The sequence below is a fragment of the Podarcis filfolensis genome, assembly GCF_964270895.1.
Source record: "Podarcis filfolensis genome assembly, chromosome: 2".
NCBI classification, from domain to species: domain Eukaryota; kingdom Metazoa; phylum Chordata; class Lepidosauria; order Squamata; family Lacertidae; genus Podarcis; species Podarcis filfolensis.
The window spans coordinates 82,263,780-82,281,010 of NC_139605.1; the positions used below are offsets into that span (position 1 = coordinate 82,263,780).

The 17,231-nt window shown below is 46.9% G+C and overlaps 1 protein-coding gene across 6 annotated transcripts in view; it reads right to left on the reverse strand.

The window, feature by feature from the left end:
• Positions 1-17,231, reverse strand: part of NOTCH3 (notch receptor 3) — a 56,635-nt gene that overhangs the window by 2,866 nt on the left and 36,538 nt on the right. For 2 of the 6 annotated variants that reach the window (XR_014544553.1, XM_083599076.1), the window contains exons 12-33: positions 16,154-16,264; positions 15,676-15,868; positions 15,318-15,463; positions 14,836-14,949; positions 13,493-13,612; positions 12,766-12,918; positions 11,409-11,637; positions 10,129-10,330; positions 9,707-9,860; positions 8,731-8,915; positions 7,448-7,580; positions 6,796-7,047; positions 6,292-6,404; positions 5,135-5,661; positions 4,362-4,709; positions 3,370-3,518; positions 3,049-3,262; positions 2,721-2,802; positions 2,317-2,479; positions 1,782-2,089; positions 1,301-1,448; positions 94-191 (exon numbers count right to left, since the gene is read on the reverse strand). Coding sequence is in view for 4 of the 6 variants with exons in the window: in XM_083599076.1 (XP_083455202.1) it covers positions 94-191; positions 1,301-1,448; positions 1,782-2,089; positions 2,317-2,479; positions 2,721-2,802; positions 3,049-3,262; positions 3,370-3,518; positions 4,362-4,709; positions 5,135-5,661; positions 6,292-6,404; positions 6,796-7,047; positions 7,448-7,580; positions 8,731-8,915; positions 9,707-9,860; positions 10,129-10,330; positions 11,409-11,637; positions 12,766-12,918; positions 13,493-13,612; positions 14,836-14,949; positions 15,318-15,463; positions 15,676-15,868; positions 16,154-16,264 (4,142 nt within the window). In the remaining 2 variants the exon portion in view is untranslated. Of the gene's footprint in view, positions 1-93; positions 192-1,300; positions 1,449-1,781; positions 2,180-2,316; positions 2,507-2,720; positions 2,803-3,048; positions 3,263-3,369; positions 3,519-4,361; positions 4,710-5,134; positions 5,662-6,291; positions 6,405-6,795; positions 7,048-7,447; positions 7,581-8,730; positions 8,916-9,706; positions 9,861-10,128; positions 10,331-11,408; positions 11,638-12,765; positions 12,919-13,492; positions 13,613-14,835; positions 14,950-15,317; positions 15,464-15,675; positions 15,869-16,153; positions 16,265-17,231 lie in introns of all 6 variants that reach the window. The other 4 variants (XR_014544554.1, XM_083599074.1, XM_083599073.1 and 1 more) reach the window with 3 other exon arrangements.

The following is a 17,231-nucleotide window of genomic DNA, read 5'->3' on the forward strand; positions in this document are numbered from 1 at the left end:
ACAGCAACAGATGTGATTCTGCCAAGCTATGGGGACACGTGAAACTTAAAGCATCACATGATAACCGAAAAACAAATGCAATAAAGAACTTACTTTGCTGTCCTGCATGTCTTTGTTGGCTCCATTCTTCAGCAGCGCAATCGTGGCCTCCACATTGTTGACAGCTGCTGCCCAGTGCAGGGCTGATTTACCTGAGAGGAATGACACCATGAGGATTACTGTAAGTTCTCTCTTTGATACCGAGTCTCAGATCCCACTAGAAGTATTCTGCTGCATCAGCTCCCTTAACTCTCCTCAATCTAAAGCTACCACCTTGCTCCTCACTACCATCCTCGCCTGTTGCTGCTCATTCTGTGCTTTAATGCTGGACCTTCTATAGACTCTGGATTTGTCCTCTCAGCAAATCAACTGCTTTGTTATGGAGATGCATGTCCATGCAAGAGTCAAGCAGCTACAGGGTCCCCAGAATCACCAGCAGGTTCCCCAGAAGGTCTTCTGTCATTTCGACCCTGCACACCAAGACCATGCCCTACTCTCTAAATACCCCTCCACACAGTAAGGCGTTGTCTTCATACATCAGGAACGAGGGCCACACATGGATCTTGGCTTATTTTCATGCGGGTGGGAGAGGGGGAAAGGAGGGCAGGGTGGTGGATTGTAATGGGAAAAGGCAAAATGGGTGGAATGCTGGAAGGGCAGGGGATGCCCTCTGCAAGCAAATAGTTTAGAACTCTGGCTGGGGGCAAGAGTATGTCAGCAATGGATGCTTGGAGAGGGAAATCCTCTGCACCCGATCAGTTCTGGCAAGAGTTTTCTAGCCCCTTTCCAGCAGTTCAGTAGACAGACTGAAAAAAGAAGAGCCAGTAAAATAGGTAGCGGGGGGGGGGGGGGGCGGGCTATTGACTCTCAAGAATGTGACGAGAGAGAGAGAGAGAGAGAGAGAGAGAAATAACAATCCCACACTCCTTGTCATGTGTGTAATCCTTCCTTTTGCTCCCTCCACCTCTGGCACTCAGGGCTCTATGATGACAGTGGCTCTTGCCTGCAGAGCCTCATCAGAATGCATCTAAGGAGCTTAGAGAGGGAAGGAGTCAGGAGAATGGCCAAGTGAATTGCTGATGCTTGAGAAATGCCCAGGGCAACCAGTCTGGAGGTTGAGCAAGTGCATTTGTGGAATTAATTTGGAATACATTTGCAATGCATGTTGTAGTTCTGAGGAGGCCTCCCACTGAAGTTCAGCATAAGGCAGAATAGCCAGGTAAAAGAACTCAGCCCCCCAGCCTCTCTGGGGGTTACCTACCCATCTCATCCACAGCGTTGACATCAGCATGGCAGACAATCAGCTCCTCCACCATGCCCTCAACAGCCAGCCTGGCTGCTAGGATCAGTGCTGTTGAACCATCCCCCATTCGGGCATCCAAGTCTGTAGATCGATTCCGGATCAGGATCTGGCAACAGAACATGTTGGTGTGTTAGGTTGGTGCCAAAAACACACACCATCCAAGGCAGCATGTGCACAGTAACACTGTCGCCTCAAGTACAGTTCTTAGGTTCTCATTCACTCTTATCAATGCAAAGTACAGCCAGGCTAACTAACTTTTCATTGTTTCCCCAGAGAGGTAATGAGTGGATAACACAAGAATAACTTCCAGGTGGTAACCATCACAGGGCTCTCCACTTAAAAAGGGAACTGGAGCATGCTGTTAACATGAGCAAGGCAGAGGAGGGGGATTTATGTCCAGGATTTAAAAGGCCACACTAGTCCATTGGGTGATACCCACCTGGAAGACTCCCTGGGCATCAGCAGTCACGGCAGCATGAAGTGGCGTGCGCCCTGTGTTGTCTTGTGCATTGGTATCAGCACCAGCATCCAGCAAGCGCTTGGTAGCATCTGCCCGTGCATATCTGGCAGCCAAATGCAGGGCAGTTTCACCTGTGCGGTCTGTCTGGGCACTCAGGTTAGCCCCCTGGCAGATTAGGTCCGAGATTATGTTGGCAGAGGAGTCATCTGCTTCCTCTTCCTCAGCCAGTTCAGTCTCCATTTCACCACCACCACGGAAGGAGGCCAACATAAGTGGAGTGAAACCATCTGTAAGGAGATCCCAACAAGGGTTGTTGCTGTTGTGTTTGGCTTTTTTTAAAAGATTTGCTCTGTTTCTCCTCTCCCATGTGCCACATACTGGATTAGAACAAAACATGTTGGGATTTGTTACAGAAGACAGGAAGTAACAGATCTATTTTGTTCATCAGACACTGTCTGCAATAGCTCCGTATGAGCGCTCGCAGACCCAACTCGCTGCCCTTATTCCCAATTACCTGGTCCACGGACATTGACGTCCATGCAGTCAGTATCAAATTCACCCTGGGGTGGCGTCAGGGCCATAGATGGCGGCATGCGGATGTCTGCTGCCACCAAGTGATGCTGTGTCCATTGACGACAGTCCACAGGGTCTTCACGATCTATGGCTGGCTCCTCCACCTGGCAAGGATGAACACGGGCCTGTAGCTATTATGGAAAGACATAATATGTGCCTATTCACCTAGTGCATCAAACTACTTCATTGCTGCTTGCAAACACTAATGAGTCAGGCCCACAGTAGTCTGATGCAGGGAGTAATACCTGCGGACACCAAGAGAAAGGGTGGGGAAGGCAGTGGGGTAGCTCTTGTGAGGAGCTGGAATCCCCTTTCTTAAGCCAGACAAAGTCTCAAAAGGAATACCTTTAGTCGCTTGGCCTCTGGGCACTCTTCCAGCCAGTCTTCTGAGCTGTCTGGTATTAGGCTCTCTCCTTTGCCAATATTCCTGCAGCAGGGGGAAAGATACACAGTGAAGTCAAACAGTAGTGCAGGGCAAACACCAAGGCTATGGGCTTACACCCTCTTGCTCTTTCCCACACCACACCACAAAATGAAGGAAAAGTTCTCCATCAGCTAACTAAAGCACAATTGGGAGCAAAGTACAAGCCACAGATAGCTGACCATCTCCTGCAGAAGCTGAAACCTGCTGCAGGAACTGAGGTTTCATTCTGGGTGAATGAAAGGCTCTTACTTCATGCCTAGGGCATCCTGACCCACAGGCTCACGCCGGTTCTTATTGCTGCTCTCTTTCTTCAGACTGAAGCCTTCAGGGAACCAGAGGGTGCTGTGCTCTCTTTTGCGCCGTGCCACTAGCACACCCAGCACCAGGATCACCAGCAGAATCAGGCATGCCACCACCAGCAATGGCACCAGCTTAAGTTCGCCTTCCTCTTTGATCTTTTCACCTGTAGAAACAATACCGCCCTATTAGGAGACCCTGTCATGACCTTCCTGTAAACTCCAAACCCAGTCAAATTCTGCTTCCGGCAAATGACTCCTCTGCTGCCCTCACCTCGCACAGCCTTGAGGGGGTATGGGAACTCTAGGCGCTCCACCGCTGACAGGGCAGCCAGGTAGTCTGCAGCACTATCTGCATCAGGGAAGCACTTGTCTGAAGCCTGGTAGCAGAGTCGGTTATCAATCTCAAGAGTGACCTCAGACCTGGAGGAAGAAGCAAGTGTTACCAGGGCTTAGAACTCCTTATCTAGTAGCACACACAATTCTAGGACAAGGCAAGTCAGCCAGCTCCACAAAAGGTCCTGCTCCCCATTCATCCTCTGGTGCAGGAAACAAGGTCTGTTGCTTTTTGCACACTGAATTTTAGAATGGGCACTTCCCAATACACACATCAAGGAAAAGAACACCCAAGATTCTCTCAGCAGCTTTAATAATCCTAATGTATTTGTGAAGCACAATCTCTTCTTACAAAATGCAGGCTGACTCTTCCTAAGCAGATCACATTTACCCCGTTTGTTCTTAACGACGCATGCAACCCACTTGCTTGGCATTAACCTAAAGCTTCCAGAGATCCACCACTATCTCAGGCACTCGCTTGCTTCTTTTATTTCATTAGCCACCTTCTGGTACTTTGGCTAAGAAAGCAGTTAGACATCAGAAGCGGTTCTTGAATAATATAATTAAGTTATCTAAAAATGCTTGAATGAATTCCCATCTAGTTATGGAAATCTATCACTAAATAATCCTGTTATCAGCTCCAAAACAGTTTTTGTGGTGACTCTGGATTTGTTAGTATTTCCTCAGATTTGTATGCCAGTTCTACAGTTTTTTTCCCCACAGCTGCCTTATTCTGTGAAGGCTGTTGGAAGTAGTTTAGCTGAGCCTCTGGGCCCAACTACCTCTCCTTCCAATTCAGAACCTTCTTATATCCCTCTCTCTATATTCCTTGAGGCCTGGGTCCTATAATCTGCCCCCCAGACACACACCAAGCAGCTCTCTGAACTCCCAAAGCTCCTTGCTTTTCTTCAGCTCCTCTGTGTGACTCACCCAATAATCTCTTGCTCCAGTTCCCTGCGTTGCCGACCGCCAGATCCATAATACGGCATCCGACTGCCAGACCCGTAATACGGCTTGATCATGAAGTTACCATCCTTGTCACGGCGGAAGCGCAAGGAGGTTCTCAAAATGGAACTCAGCTTCTGCAGGAAGATGGTGCTGGTGCGGAGCAATTCGTCAGGGTGTAGCAGCACAGTGATGACCAGAACGCCGTCCGCCAAGCGCTCGGGCACCTCCAGTGCACAGTCCAGCCCATCCCAACCACACTCTTCGTTGTTGCAGCCCTGGTCACAATGGCCATCAGCAAAGTGATCTGAGCAGTATTTCTCATAGACAGGGCTGTGGAAGAAGGAGGAGGAGAAGGAACTGAGCCACGCCTGTCATAACCAACCCTATGCCAATACAGCTCACTGGTGCCTTGTTAAGCCATAAGGAGGAAAGGGCACAAGGCATTATGGGTCTGCAGCAGATTCCTATACCCCACAGCTAACATGGCCAAGTCTCAGAGCTAGTCAACTGGAAGACATAGAAGGAATCCATGCAAATAATACCAAGATTCTGCCATGTTTGGTGTTGGACATAGGGACGGACATAAATTCATAGGTCTCAGTGGAAGCACCTGAGTTTGTGCACAGCACCCCTACACTGCCTAAAATAAGTCTTGGTTTCTCATTTAGTTGGGGTGGCCCTTGATTCCAGGGGTCTCTGGTATAGTATACACAACTAGAGGCCTCCCCTACTCAAGAGGCAGAGGCAGGACTCACTTGCAGCTGGACTCATGGCTCTTGCAGTCAAAGTTGTCGTAAAGGCACTCGGCCGTGTTGCACATCTCATCACACTGGCTGTTGTTGAAGAGCTGCAAGCACAGGGGGCTCTCGCACTGCTTCCAGGGATCATCAACTCGCAGGGAACAGTCACCGCCATCCCAGTGGCAGGCTGGACTGTTGCACATCTTGTCACAGTAGAAATCCCCAGCCTTTGCAGCACACTCCTTCAGCGGGCAGTGGACCTCGGGGAGCTTCAGGGTGCGGGTCTGGCAGCGAAAGCCCGTGTAGTCACCAAGACAAAGGCACTGAAAATAAGGGGGGTCAGCAGTCTCATGGCAAGCACCCCCATTGTGGCAGGGCATGCTGGCACAGCTGCTGTTGGCATGCAGGCGGCATTCCGGTCCAGCCCACCCAGGCGGGCAGGAGCAGCGAGGACCCAGCGCTGTGGTCCGGCAGCTGCCACCATTGAAGCAGGAGAGTTCCCGGCAGGAGAGCATGCGCTCACAGCGGATGCCTGAATAACCCTGGAAAAGAATAACAAGCACAGTTAGGATTGGAAAGCCAGCCAAGCCCTCAAATCGCTCCAACTGCCGGCCTAACAACAGAAAGCCTCTGGCACCATAGCTGTCCTCTTACAAGCACTCAGCCTGGTGAGTAAATTCTTCCCTCCACGAATCTCAAGGCCCAGCACCCATATCCTGCCCTCAAGAAGTACCTTCCCACACCCCACATCCCCCAGTACTGGGCACCACTCACCAACGCTATCTACCCTTATTAGCCAATATTAGACTTCTGCATTGTGTTATGGCACTGCATCAAACTTCTCTTGCAGGCTTCACAAACAGAATTCCCACAAGATCACGCAGCAGAATTGCTTCCTGCCACTCCCAAGTAGAAACTCCTTCCATGACAAGCCTTGCATTGGAGGACACTAAACTCTCTACCTCCAAAAAGCCTCCCAGACAGAAACCTTGTCCTAACAGGTACTGAAACTCATTCATAGCACAACACCAACATATCAACCTAACGGTTCCCCCACCTAATCCTCCCAACCGCAGTCTTCCTTTCTCTCCCTCGCCTAGCCCCTTGCAATGTTTGTGTACAGGAGCTGCATTAGCCACTTGCTGTGAGCAGCTGTGTTGTAGGGGACTCACCCGGGGACAGTGGCAGGTGTAGCCTAGAGGCAGGTTGACTGCCGGATTACACTTCCCACCATTCTGGCAAGGTTGAGAGTCACACGCATTCACAATGTTCTTGCAATGGCGGCCTGAGGATATGAAAAACAAGAGTATTACTGATGGATTCCAGCAGAACTTAGCCCCAAAGACCACCACCACCCTGCTATCTTTGGCCTTGCATCTTAGCACTAGTTCTCAAAGCTTGTATTTGCTCACTGAAATGGCCAAAGAGGCCCATCTCACTCAGTCACCATTCCAATCTTTGTTTTAGATCACAAGTATGCATTTAGCTGCACAATTGGATTCCCCTCCACCCACTTGGTTGAAGATGAACTCCTAACTTCTTTACAGGGGAGAGTCCTCCTACTTGCAGCCCTTGAGCCCGGCTCCTCTACGCATCACTGGGGTCCAGTTTGGGCACACTCTCCCTTGCCCCTTGCACACATCAGCCACATGAAAAGAGAACACACTGTCACTCACCAGTGTAGCCTGGCTTGCAAATGCAGTGGTAGTCACTGGCTTCCTGGACGCAGTCAAGCGTGTTGCGTGGGTGGCAATGGTTGGACTGGCACTCATTGATGTCTCCCTCACAGCGCTCGCCTGTGAAACCTGGTGGGCAGCTGCATCGGTAGCCACCGACTCTGTCCACACACGTCCCGTTGTTGAGGCATTTGGGGACCCGGGAGCCAGGATTCATAGCACAATCATCTTCATTTATTTCACACAAGACACCTAGAGGGATGACAAACACGCCATCACATTAAACATCCAGACTCAGGGAAGACAAACCTCTTCCTCCTTCTCACAATCCTTGCATTGTCTCTGTGGAAAAAACAAGATTCCTCGCCCTTTACGGTGCCCAACAGTGAGTCAACATCCATCTATCCATCGCCCTGGGCACCGTTGCTGAAGCTGTCTTCCCTCAAAAAGAGGCCTGGGAGAACTCTGAGCCCATGTTCTCCATCCTGTGCCCTACAGGGAAATCCAGAGCTCCCTTTCACTATTCTTCAACAAAATAGCAAATCCAACAATAAACACCTGTGCCGTCATAACTTAAATCCTTTCCCCAGTCTTGTACTTTCCTACTACAGGTAATATTGGTAAAGGTTTCCCTATACCCAGGAGCACTTACCCAGAGTTCCAGGTGGACAGGAGCAAATGTAGCGGCCAACAAGATCAATGCAAGTCCCTCCATTCTGGCAGGGGTGTGACTGACACTCATCAATGTCATACTCACAGTTTTTCCCCTCAAACCCTAGCGGGCACTGGAGTAGGAGAGAAGCAAACAAGACAAAACAGCAATGAGCACAAAAGGGCCAGAAAGACTGAAGCCTTGCATCCTTGAAAAGGTTTCCTGCTCTTGGTTCCATTAAAATTTATGTTTTGTTTGTTAAACTGTACTATTACTGATATGTAAAATCAAGTAAAACTAGTACAATTTCATAAGGAAGGGAAAGATCCTTCAAGTTGCACCATCCTCTTTTTTGTCCAAATTAAGATTATTAAACTTCAATGGGACTTTGAGCAAATAGACTATGGCAAATTATTCCAAGATTTATACAAATAGATCAGTCTGGCTTCATAAAAAGGAAGGAAAATACATAGCAAGAACAAACATTAAACATAATTATGAAACTGTATCACAAGATCATGGCTAACATATGTTGTTAGAAAACACTGCAGCTCTTGTGGATGGACAAAAAATGTGTATCATTTCTGTTTGGTTCCTGTGTAATGCTGTACTTTTTCAATGTCTCCAGACCATAGATAGCGAACCTTCTCCAGTCTGATGGCTACATTCCCTTCTGAGCAACCTTCCAGTAGTCATGTGGTGGGTGGAGCCAGAGGCAAAAATGGGTGGAGCAATGACCATAAATTTTACTTTGTAGGGCAGGCTATTTTCTACACATAACACAATTCTCTGCATCCCCCACAAGGGCATATAAATATTGGTTTGGCTGTGCCTGGCGCGGTGGGAAAAAACTCTTACAGAGAATTTGAGAAACAACACAATGGACTTCATTGCTGATATGCAACTATGATGTGGCAAAGAATAAAACAAAAGATGTATGGGTTTTATAAGACATGGTGGAATTTCAACCAATCTGACCAGCCATCAAATAGGAGTTACCACCAAAAGTAAGGAAGGTTGCAGTAGTGGGAAAACAATTATAATCCATATCCATATTTCAACAAAATAAAACTTTGGAAGAAAATAGAGGGTTTTTTCGTGTGTTTTTTTTTTTTTTTTAATTACTGGGAAAATAAGTTGCAGATTTGTGCCATTTTCTTATCTTATTTCGCAATTGTTCACTGGACATTCAACAACTCATCATTAAATGCCACCAGGTTTCCCAGAGTTCTGAAGAGACACCAGGAACCCTGGCCTGTTACTGGCTGCAAGGACTCCCTCACCTCACAGACGTAGTCTCCCACAAAACTGCGACAGGTACCCCCATTTCGACACAGGTTGTACTGGCAGTGGTCCACTTCACTCTCACAGTAGCTGCCGGTGTAGCTTTTTTTGCAAATGCAGTAGTGAGTATTGCCAGCATCCACGCAACGGCCACCGTAATGACACACCTGCTCTTTGGTCACACCTATTGTACGGAAAAGCAAATTACACATTGTGTACTGCTACATATTCTGCCCTCCTGTTTCCAAAGGATGATTAGACAAAGTGACTAAAAGCAGGGTAAGTGAAGACTGAAGCAACATTGTACAAGCAAGTTGGTCATAAGAACAGAACCCAAGGGCTTCCTCCAAGCACTAGACTTTATTACCCACCACAATTTAAAAGACACTTTATTGGGGAAGCACAACATATCCCAATGTTTCCTAAGTCAGAATTTAATTTACATTTCTGTAAAATGTAAAAAAAAGCCTCTTTAGAGTCTTGATAATAGAGGTTAAATTGTGACAGAACATGCAACGTGCTCCGGTACTATAGCAGGACCAGGGAATCCAGACCAACTCTCCATTGCCCTCAGCCATTATCACACCATTTTGAAATTATTACAGAGTTTCATATACAGAACTACCACTTCTGCAACAACATTTGCAGCTTTTATTCTGCCCCCTAGAAGCATGGGAAAATTGACTTCAAACGTTGAGAATTTTTAGTTTCCAGTGCCACAGGGAATAGCCGTCTGAACTATTGATTGGAGCACCAGTGAACCCAAGGACATTGTCCCCGCATCAGTGAAGGCAAGTAACATTCACTGTGTCAACTCTGGAAGTCCTGTATCAGCTTTGCCAGTGAGCATAAGCTGATAATGCTGGGGAGCCTGGATGACAAACATGCGTCATCAAGGTCACTGAGGAAGCAGATAGCAGAATAAATGAGGAAGAAGGGCTTCCGTTTCACTGCCCCTGGAGCATGTTTCCTTACCTCGGTTCCTGGCCACCACTTCACAAGAAACATTGGGGATGTCACAGTAACGCCCAGTCCAACCTCCAGGGCAAGCACAGGATAAGGTAGTGCCTGTCTGCATACAGCGGCCACCATTCTGACAGGGGGAGCGACTACACAAATCCAGCAGGGTCTAGAGGGGACATGACAAGGCAAGAGATTTTGTGGCAAAATAAAAGCACCCAGCTCCCACCAACGATGACGAAACCCAGGCACCTTCCCAATCCATCTCCATTAGGTGTCTCCATACTACAACCTCTCTAGGAGCCTGCTTGCAAGGCATATGTACTGGGTTTTTATAGAAAAGATGTAAACTCCATCCAAACTTAGCGGCTCAGGCTTAAACAAGAGAAACCCTGAACCATCTTATTCCCTTTCAACAGAGGCCTGGGGTGGATTACCTGGCACTGAGAACCTGTGTAGCCCTGAGGACAGGTACAGCGGTAGGACTGCACACCATCCTGGCATACGCCACCATTGAGGCAGGGCTGTGACTGGCACTCATCAATCTCATGCTGGCAGTGGGATCCTTTGAAGCCAGCACGGCAGTGGCATGTGTACGAATTCACTCCATCCAAGCATGTGCCACCGTTGAAGCAGGAGCTGCCGGAACAAAAGTACAGGAGTCAAGAATAAAGGAAGGAGGAAGGAGGTTATCTACCCCAAGAGACACCCAGCACAGGCTAGGCCTACCCCACCAGCTAACACTTGGCTAGTTGTGCTGGCTTGCATCTGTCTTACACCGAAGTTTCTGTTCTAGGTGAAAAATGCAACTGTGTGATAAGCCTCCCTCCTTACTCAATATTTGACCATTCTTTACAACTGGATTGGATTTGCCTGTAACTGACAACCAGGGGAACTTCAGATCTGCCTCCTGTCACCCTATAGCATCCAGCACTTAATCCCGGGCTTAGTCTTGTGTTCATATGAATAACTAATTATCTGTTTTTACTAGCAGAGGAGTTAGAAGCAAAGAGGGGACAGAAGTACACTGTCTCCTTTTAAACAGGATCCTACCTACTTCTGAACCATTCGTCCATCTAGAGTTTTCTAGAACAGAGCCCTTTCCGCACATTGCTACTAAAATAAGACAGTCACTTTGTTCTAAAAAGCAGAGAAGAAAACTCTGGGACCTTATTAAACATGATACAGTGGGCAACGTGCTCAAATATATAAAACATGTGAACTGTACAACAGTAAGCCAACCCTCTTGACTAACTCCTACCATACAGTGCTGTTTGGCTTTGTTCATGTGAATGGGGCCAGGTGGCGCTGTGGGTTAAACCACAGAGCCTAGGACTTGCTAGTCAGAAGGTCAGCGGTTCAAATCCCCGCAACAGGGTGAGCTCCCGTTGCTCGGTCCCTGCTCCTACCAACCTAGCAGTTCGAAAGCACATCAAAGTGCAAGTAGATAAATAGGTACCGCTCCGGCGGGAAGGTAAACGGTGTTTCTGTGCGCTGCTCTGGTTCACCAGAAGCAGCTTAGTCATGCTGGCCACATGACCTGGAAGCTGTATGCCGGCGAGATGAGCGCCGCAACCCCAGAGTCAGCCACGACTGGACCTAATGGTCAGGGGTCCATTTACCTTTATCCATTCTGCAAAATGTGCCCTCTGAGTAATACGAGTTGAAAGATAGGTAGACATAAGTCACTGTTCCTCATGACAAACTATCAGCTCACCTGTCAGTGCATTCCTGAACATTCTGCTCACAGTGTAGGCCAGCCCAGCCTGGCGCACAAGTACAAGTGTAGCTGTTGACATAGTCTGTGCAGGTGGCGCCATTGCGGCAGGGGTTACTCAGGCACTCATTGGTCTCAGTTGCACAGTGTATGCCTGTGAAGCCTGGCAGGCAGGTGCACATGAAAGTACTGATGCCATCTTGGCAGGAGCCACCATTCAGGCAAGGATCTGTTGGCAGGGAGAGGAATACTCAGAGGGGTCAAGACAAGCTCTCAACTCTTTCACTATGACATCCTCCAATACAAAAAGACTAAGATCTTTTGTCATGTATAACTTTGCACATGCAGAATCACGGACAGAATCCAGGAGAGACTGAGGATGGAGCACAGGCATGTTGAATTTTCACTGGCATTAACAGGAGTTAATGTTACATTCAAACATCTCAATCCAAATAAGATCTAGTTCTGTCTGAATATCAGTTGCAGTCACAGTCCACAACCTACTCTTAGTAGTGCTCTAGCCTATATTGGAATAGCTCAGTCGGTAGAGCATGAGACTCTTAATCTCAGGGTTCTGGGTTCAAGCCCCACGTTGGGCAAAAGATTCATGCATTGCAAAGGGTTGGACTAGGTGACCCTCATGGTCCCTTCCAACTCTACAATTCTATACCTAGTCAAAGAAATCCAAGTTCTGCAAAGTTTAGAAGTCTGAAGTACAAATGGAACCTGCAAGCAATTGTTGCTATGTTAAGCATTCCTGTTCCCCTGCCAGTTTTTTTCACCCCACCCCACCCACAACAATCCGTCAGCATTCCATGGTCAGTAAGCTTACTCTGTCTTGTTGGACTGTTTAAGAGGAGTGTTTCCCCTTCAAAACTTCTTGTAGTCCTGTGAAAAACTTGGGGTTCTCCCAAACCTGCCAATACCTCTCTCTTATGCATGGAGGGTTCTGTTTTGGCTCCATAAGCACTGGCACTCAAAGTTCTGAGTTTGCAATTAGCATACGTGATACAACACAGATTATGCTTAGGTAAAAGAAAGCAAATTTGCTTAAATCATCTAGTCTGTACCATTTAATTGTCTTAGCATTTTAATTTTCTAAACATAAGCCAAATGACAAGGCACAGCCACTTCCAAAAATGTGAGACTTGGAAGCCCGCTTGGAAAGGCAGATGTCACCTAATGACCTTTTTGCCCAGTTTCCAGTTTTTTATTAGGTTTCCTGTCCTACCAGTGCTCCTTCTTCCTAGAACTTTCACCCAGTTCTTTTTTGCTATACTGCCTGGCCATAATAGTTAGCAAGATCTCAGATTCTTGGTTGTTCTTTCCTGTTGTCTCATGTGCTCAATGAACTCACTTGGTTTGCAGTCGTCAATATCCAACTCACAGTTGGTGCCAGTGTAGCCAGGACGGCAGGCACACCTGTAACTGCCATGTGTGTTGGTGCAGGTGCCCCTATTTCGACATGGGTCCTGGTCACATTCATTAATGTCAATCTGGCATTGCTGCCCTATGGGGATAAGAAAATATGGTTACTGTTTGTTTTTAAGTTTCTTTTTCCCCCTCCCCCCTCTCCCTCTCCTACACCCCCCAATCTACTTCTATTGACTTTTCCATATTGCTGCATCCACTATGTGGAGAAGCAAAAAACCAACAACAATGAAGGAAACAACAAAACAATATCCCAGGCATGTGTCTACTATCAAATAATCAATCACACAGAATGCATAGATATAAGAAAATTATCCAATCACAATGTTACCATCAGGAATATTACTAAATATGCCACATTAGAATGGCAAATCTTCTGGTAAAGGTATTTTGTGAAGTAAAATCAATAAAAGAATGTCAAACCAAGTAAAAATATTTAATTTTACTTCTGAAATTTCTTTTTCACATTTCCATCCAAAGACACTCAGGACAATGAGCAATACAAACTCAAATTAGTAAAAATGCCTTTATATTTAAAAGCCACCCCAAAATTAAAACAAATTAAAATATAAAACTGGCACATAGGCTCATAGGATTAGATGCCACAATATTCAGAAAAGTACAGGAAGAACGTGGCTCATGAGTCTGAGTACCTTGCCAGCCTGGTGCACAACCACAGGTAAAGCTCTCATAGTCAGGTGTGTGGTCACAGACACCATTGTTCTTACATGGATTGGGGAAACAGGGAGCCAGCACATTCTCACAATTCCGGCCTGTGGGAAGAGAAATAGATAAGGGTACTTGTTTGGATTTCCACTGGCCTAATAGCCATCTTATTTTGAACTATATAACATTTATGTCTTGGACTCAACAGGAATACAAATCAAGTTCAGAGACCAAATGTCTAGCCACAAAGTGATGTCAGTGGGAATTATACTTTATACATAAGGTAAATATAATAAAGTTAATTCAAGAGCCTTCCCAGTCAGTCAGTTTATAGAGTAACAAATGTTTAGCTGCCAGTCATTTGTTGCATGGATCCAGATGTCTTTCTTTGAGGAAGCACTTTTGTTTACACCCATCTCCAGGCTCCCTAACCATGACATATTGCTGCTTTAAAAATGTGGTTTGCAGAAAGCAGATGCTGTTGCAATTTAAAGTGACTTGTAGAATGGAAGTTGCACAAATGCCAAAGGCGTCTATTGGATAATGCCTGTGACATCACCAGATGAGTGACTCAGATCCTTCTCCCTACCCATGTTGTGACACTGTTGCCTGAACTCAGCATGCACAGTGGCAATTCCTAAGAACTAAACATAGTAAAGGCAACATGTGATTCCTTATCATTTTGTTTCTCAGTCTCTCTTTTTCTTTCTCTCTCTCTCACACACCACACATATCTATTTCAGCTCTCCAAGCACTCTCCCTTTAGAGCACCCAAGTACATAGAGTCGTACATTGGATCCCAAATGCCTCGCGAACGTTTTGGCTCCCGAATGCTGCAAACCAAGAAGTGAGTGTTCCGGTTTGAAAACGTTCTTTGGAACCTGAACGTCCAACATGCTTATGTGTCTTCCGATTGGCTGCAGGAGCTTCCTGCAGCCAATTGGAAGCTGTGCCTTGGTTTCCGAATGTTTTGGAAGTCGAACAGACTTCTGGAACGAATTCCGTTTGACTTCCGAGGTACGACTGTATTATCTTTTAAGGAGGACAGACACATGCAATATTCTCCGTCTATTATTTGCAGCCTAACTATCACACCATTGTCCTTTAGTCACTATCTGCATTACTTATCCATGAATGGCTAAAATGCAGAATATGAATTTCTAGCATGGCACTCAGTACAAACAAATACTGCTTATTAATCTCTCCCTTCCCAACTGCAACCCTGGCATGGGGTTTGCCATACAAGTCCCTTCACTAGATCAAGTCCCTTAACAAGAATTAAGTTTTTGCAGAAGATGTTCAGGTGTTCCCCACCACCCACAGAGCTCACCAGTGTAAGGCAAGTCACAGATGCAGGTATAGCTGGCAATGCCATCAGTGCAGGTGCCCTGGTTGAGGCATGGGTTGGAGGCACAGTCATTTATGTTGGTCTGGCAGTAGGTCCCTGCAGAAGAACCAGATAAGTATTAAGGTCCCCATGAACACAGATATCCCTGAAGATGAATCTTTCTCCCACTTGTAATGCCACCAACCAACATCAGCTCCCATGAAGGACCAGAAAATGGAACTGGGGGAAAACTGGGTTCAGATACCTACAAATCCCTCATAGATCTAGATGGCTCAAACACTGAAGGTTACATAGAAGGCATAACTTTGGACAACAGGCAGAGTATTATCCAGAGATGGCAAGAGGTGAAAAACAGTATGTAGGTGAGATGTGTATCTTGGGGTACAGAAGAGCTAGACAGAGGTTGAGCTTGGTGTAAAGTACGGGCAACAAAAGCAAGGCAAGGAAGCTATAGAGATGCATACCCTGAAAGCCTTCTTTGCACTTGCAACGATAGCCATTGACATAGTCAGTGCACGTCCCTCCATGCTGGCATGGGTTGGATTCACACTCGTTGTGGTTCACATCACAGTTGGTGCCAGCCCAGCCTGGCTCACACTTACACTGGTACCTGTAGAGGAAAGAAGGGGGGAAAGAAAGGATGAAGAGGGAAAGCTTTTTACACCCTCCAAGAAGCACCACCCATTGTTAGCCCATTTGACCAGCCTGTAGGAAGTGACTTAATCCACTCCTGTCTTCAGTGCCACCTCATGGGAACAATAGGAACAAAGCCTGCCTACTCCTGCTGCAGCAGCTCATGCACTTGGGGTAATCAGCTCTCACCCATTGATGTTGTCGTGGCATGTGCCATGCACACATGGGCTGCTGCTGCACTCGTCCACTTCTGAATAGCAATGTGGATCATGGAATCCCTCGGGGCAAAGGCAAGAGAAGCCGTCTTCACCATCCACACAGGTGCCACCATTCTTACACGGGTTGGACGCGCACTCATTAATCTCCACGTTGCACAGGGGACCTAAGTGGGAGAAAGTACTGCTCAGCAACAGAGTGGCCAAGAAGAAACTTCTTGCTGCTTTCATCCAGCTTTGTCCCCTTCACTGAGCATGGATTAAATCCTATAGCAGCTATTGAGCAATGCTACCTCAAGCCCTGCCTGCAAAGCCTAACACTTGCCACCTACATGCAGATTCTGCCACAGTATTCTCTCTTGATTAAAGCTGTAGCTGTTGACTCTGACCCTCTTCAATTTCCCCTACTTCTGCCCTATTCCCGACCAGCAATTCATTCTCCCAGCCATCACCTGTGAAGCCAGGTTTGCAGATGCAGTCATAACGATTGATGCCATCGCGGCAGATGCCATAATCACAGGGGTTGCTGGCACAGTCATCGAAGTTGATCTCACAATTGGCACCTTGGAGAAAAGGATATATCACAGGCCTGAAGAAAGATGCAATCGCCCTACATCGAATGGACCCACAGCAAGCTTGGAAATTCTTTCCTGTCTTGGCTGAGTGACATGTATAGAGTGGAAAGAACTGGTGCAAGTAGGTTTAGATGCAATGAAAGGGAAATTGTTATAGCTTCCTATGCATCATCAATGGATTCTGCCCAATAGCTATGTAAATGGTTAATTTACATAAGGAGATGGTCCCTGCCACCTTGAAAGAGGCAGGGGTATGGCCACTCCCAAAGAAGCTGGTTCTTTAGTTTGGACTAACTACTGACCAGTTGTAGGCACTCACTTTTTTGGGGGAAGGTGGTCAAGAGGGTTGTGGCAAGTACAGATTATCTAGACCCGTTCCAGCTGTGGCTGGCCTGATGGGATGATCTTGATCAAGAACAAGAAAAGAGTGCAATCAAAGAGTCCTTCTTCCTGATCTCCTTTCCTGCCCTGGAGAGGGTTTCCCACACTCCAAAGTAGCAGGTACACAGCCTGGAGGTGCTTCTGAATCCAGTTTTGTCACTGGAGGCCCAGGTGTGCGCAGTGGCTAAGAGAGCCTTTTCCCAGCTTCTGCTGGTGCAACAGCTGTGACCCGTAACTGGACCAGGATAGCCTGGCAACAGCAGCACAGGAGACTCACAATTTGCACACATTTAACTTGTGCGATTGCAGCTTTACGTACTTGGCAGCCAGCCAGCTGACATCACACAAATTAGATGCACGCAAAGCAGACAGCTTAAAATAAGCTTAGTATTCACATATAAAAAGCCCTTAAAAGCTTATATCTAGTTTATTGGGGGGATTGATTTGCACCATACATGCCTATTTTGCTGCTTTGATCTGCAAAACTTGAGTTTTATAAGTGACATGTAATGTTTACTCTGCATTTGTGAGTCTCTCTTTTAGTGTGGCAGCACCTGTGCTTTCGAATTCCCTG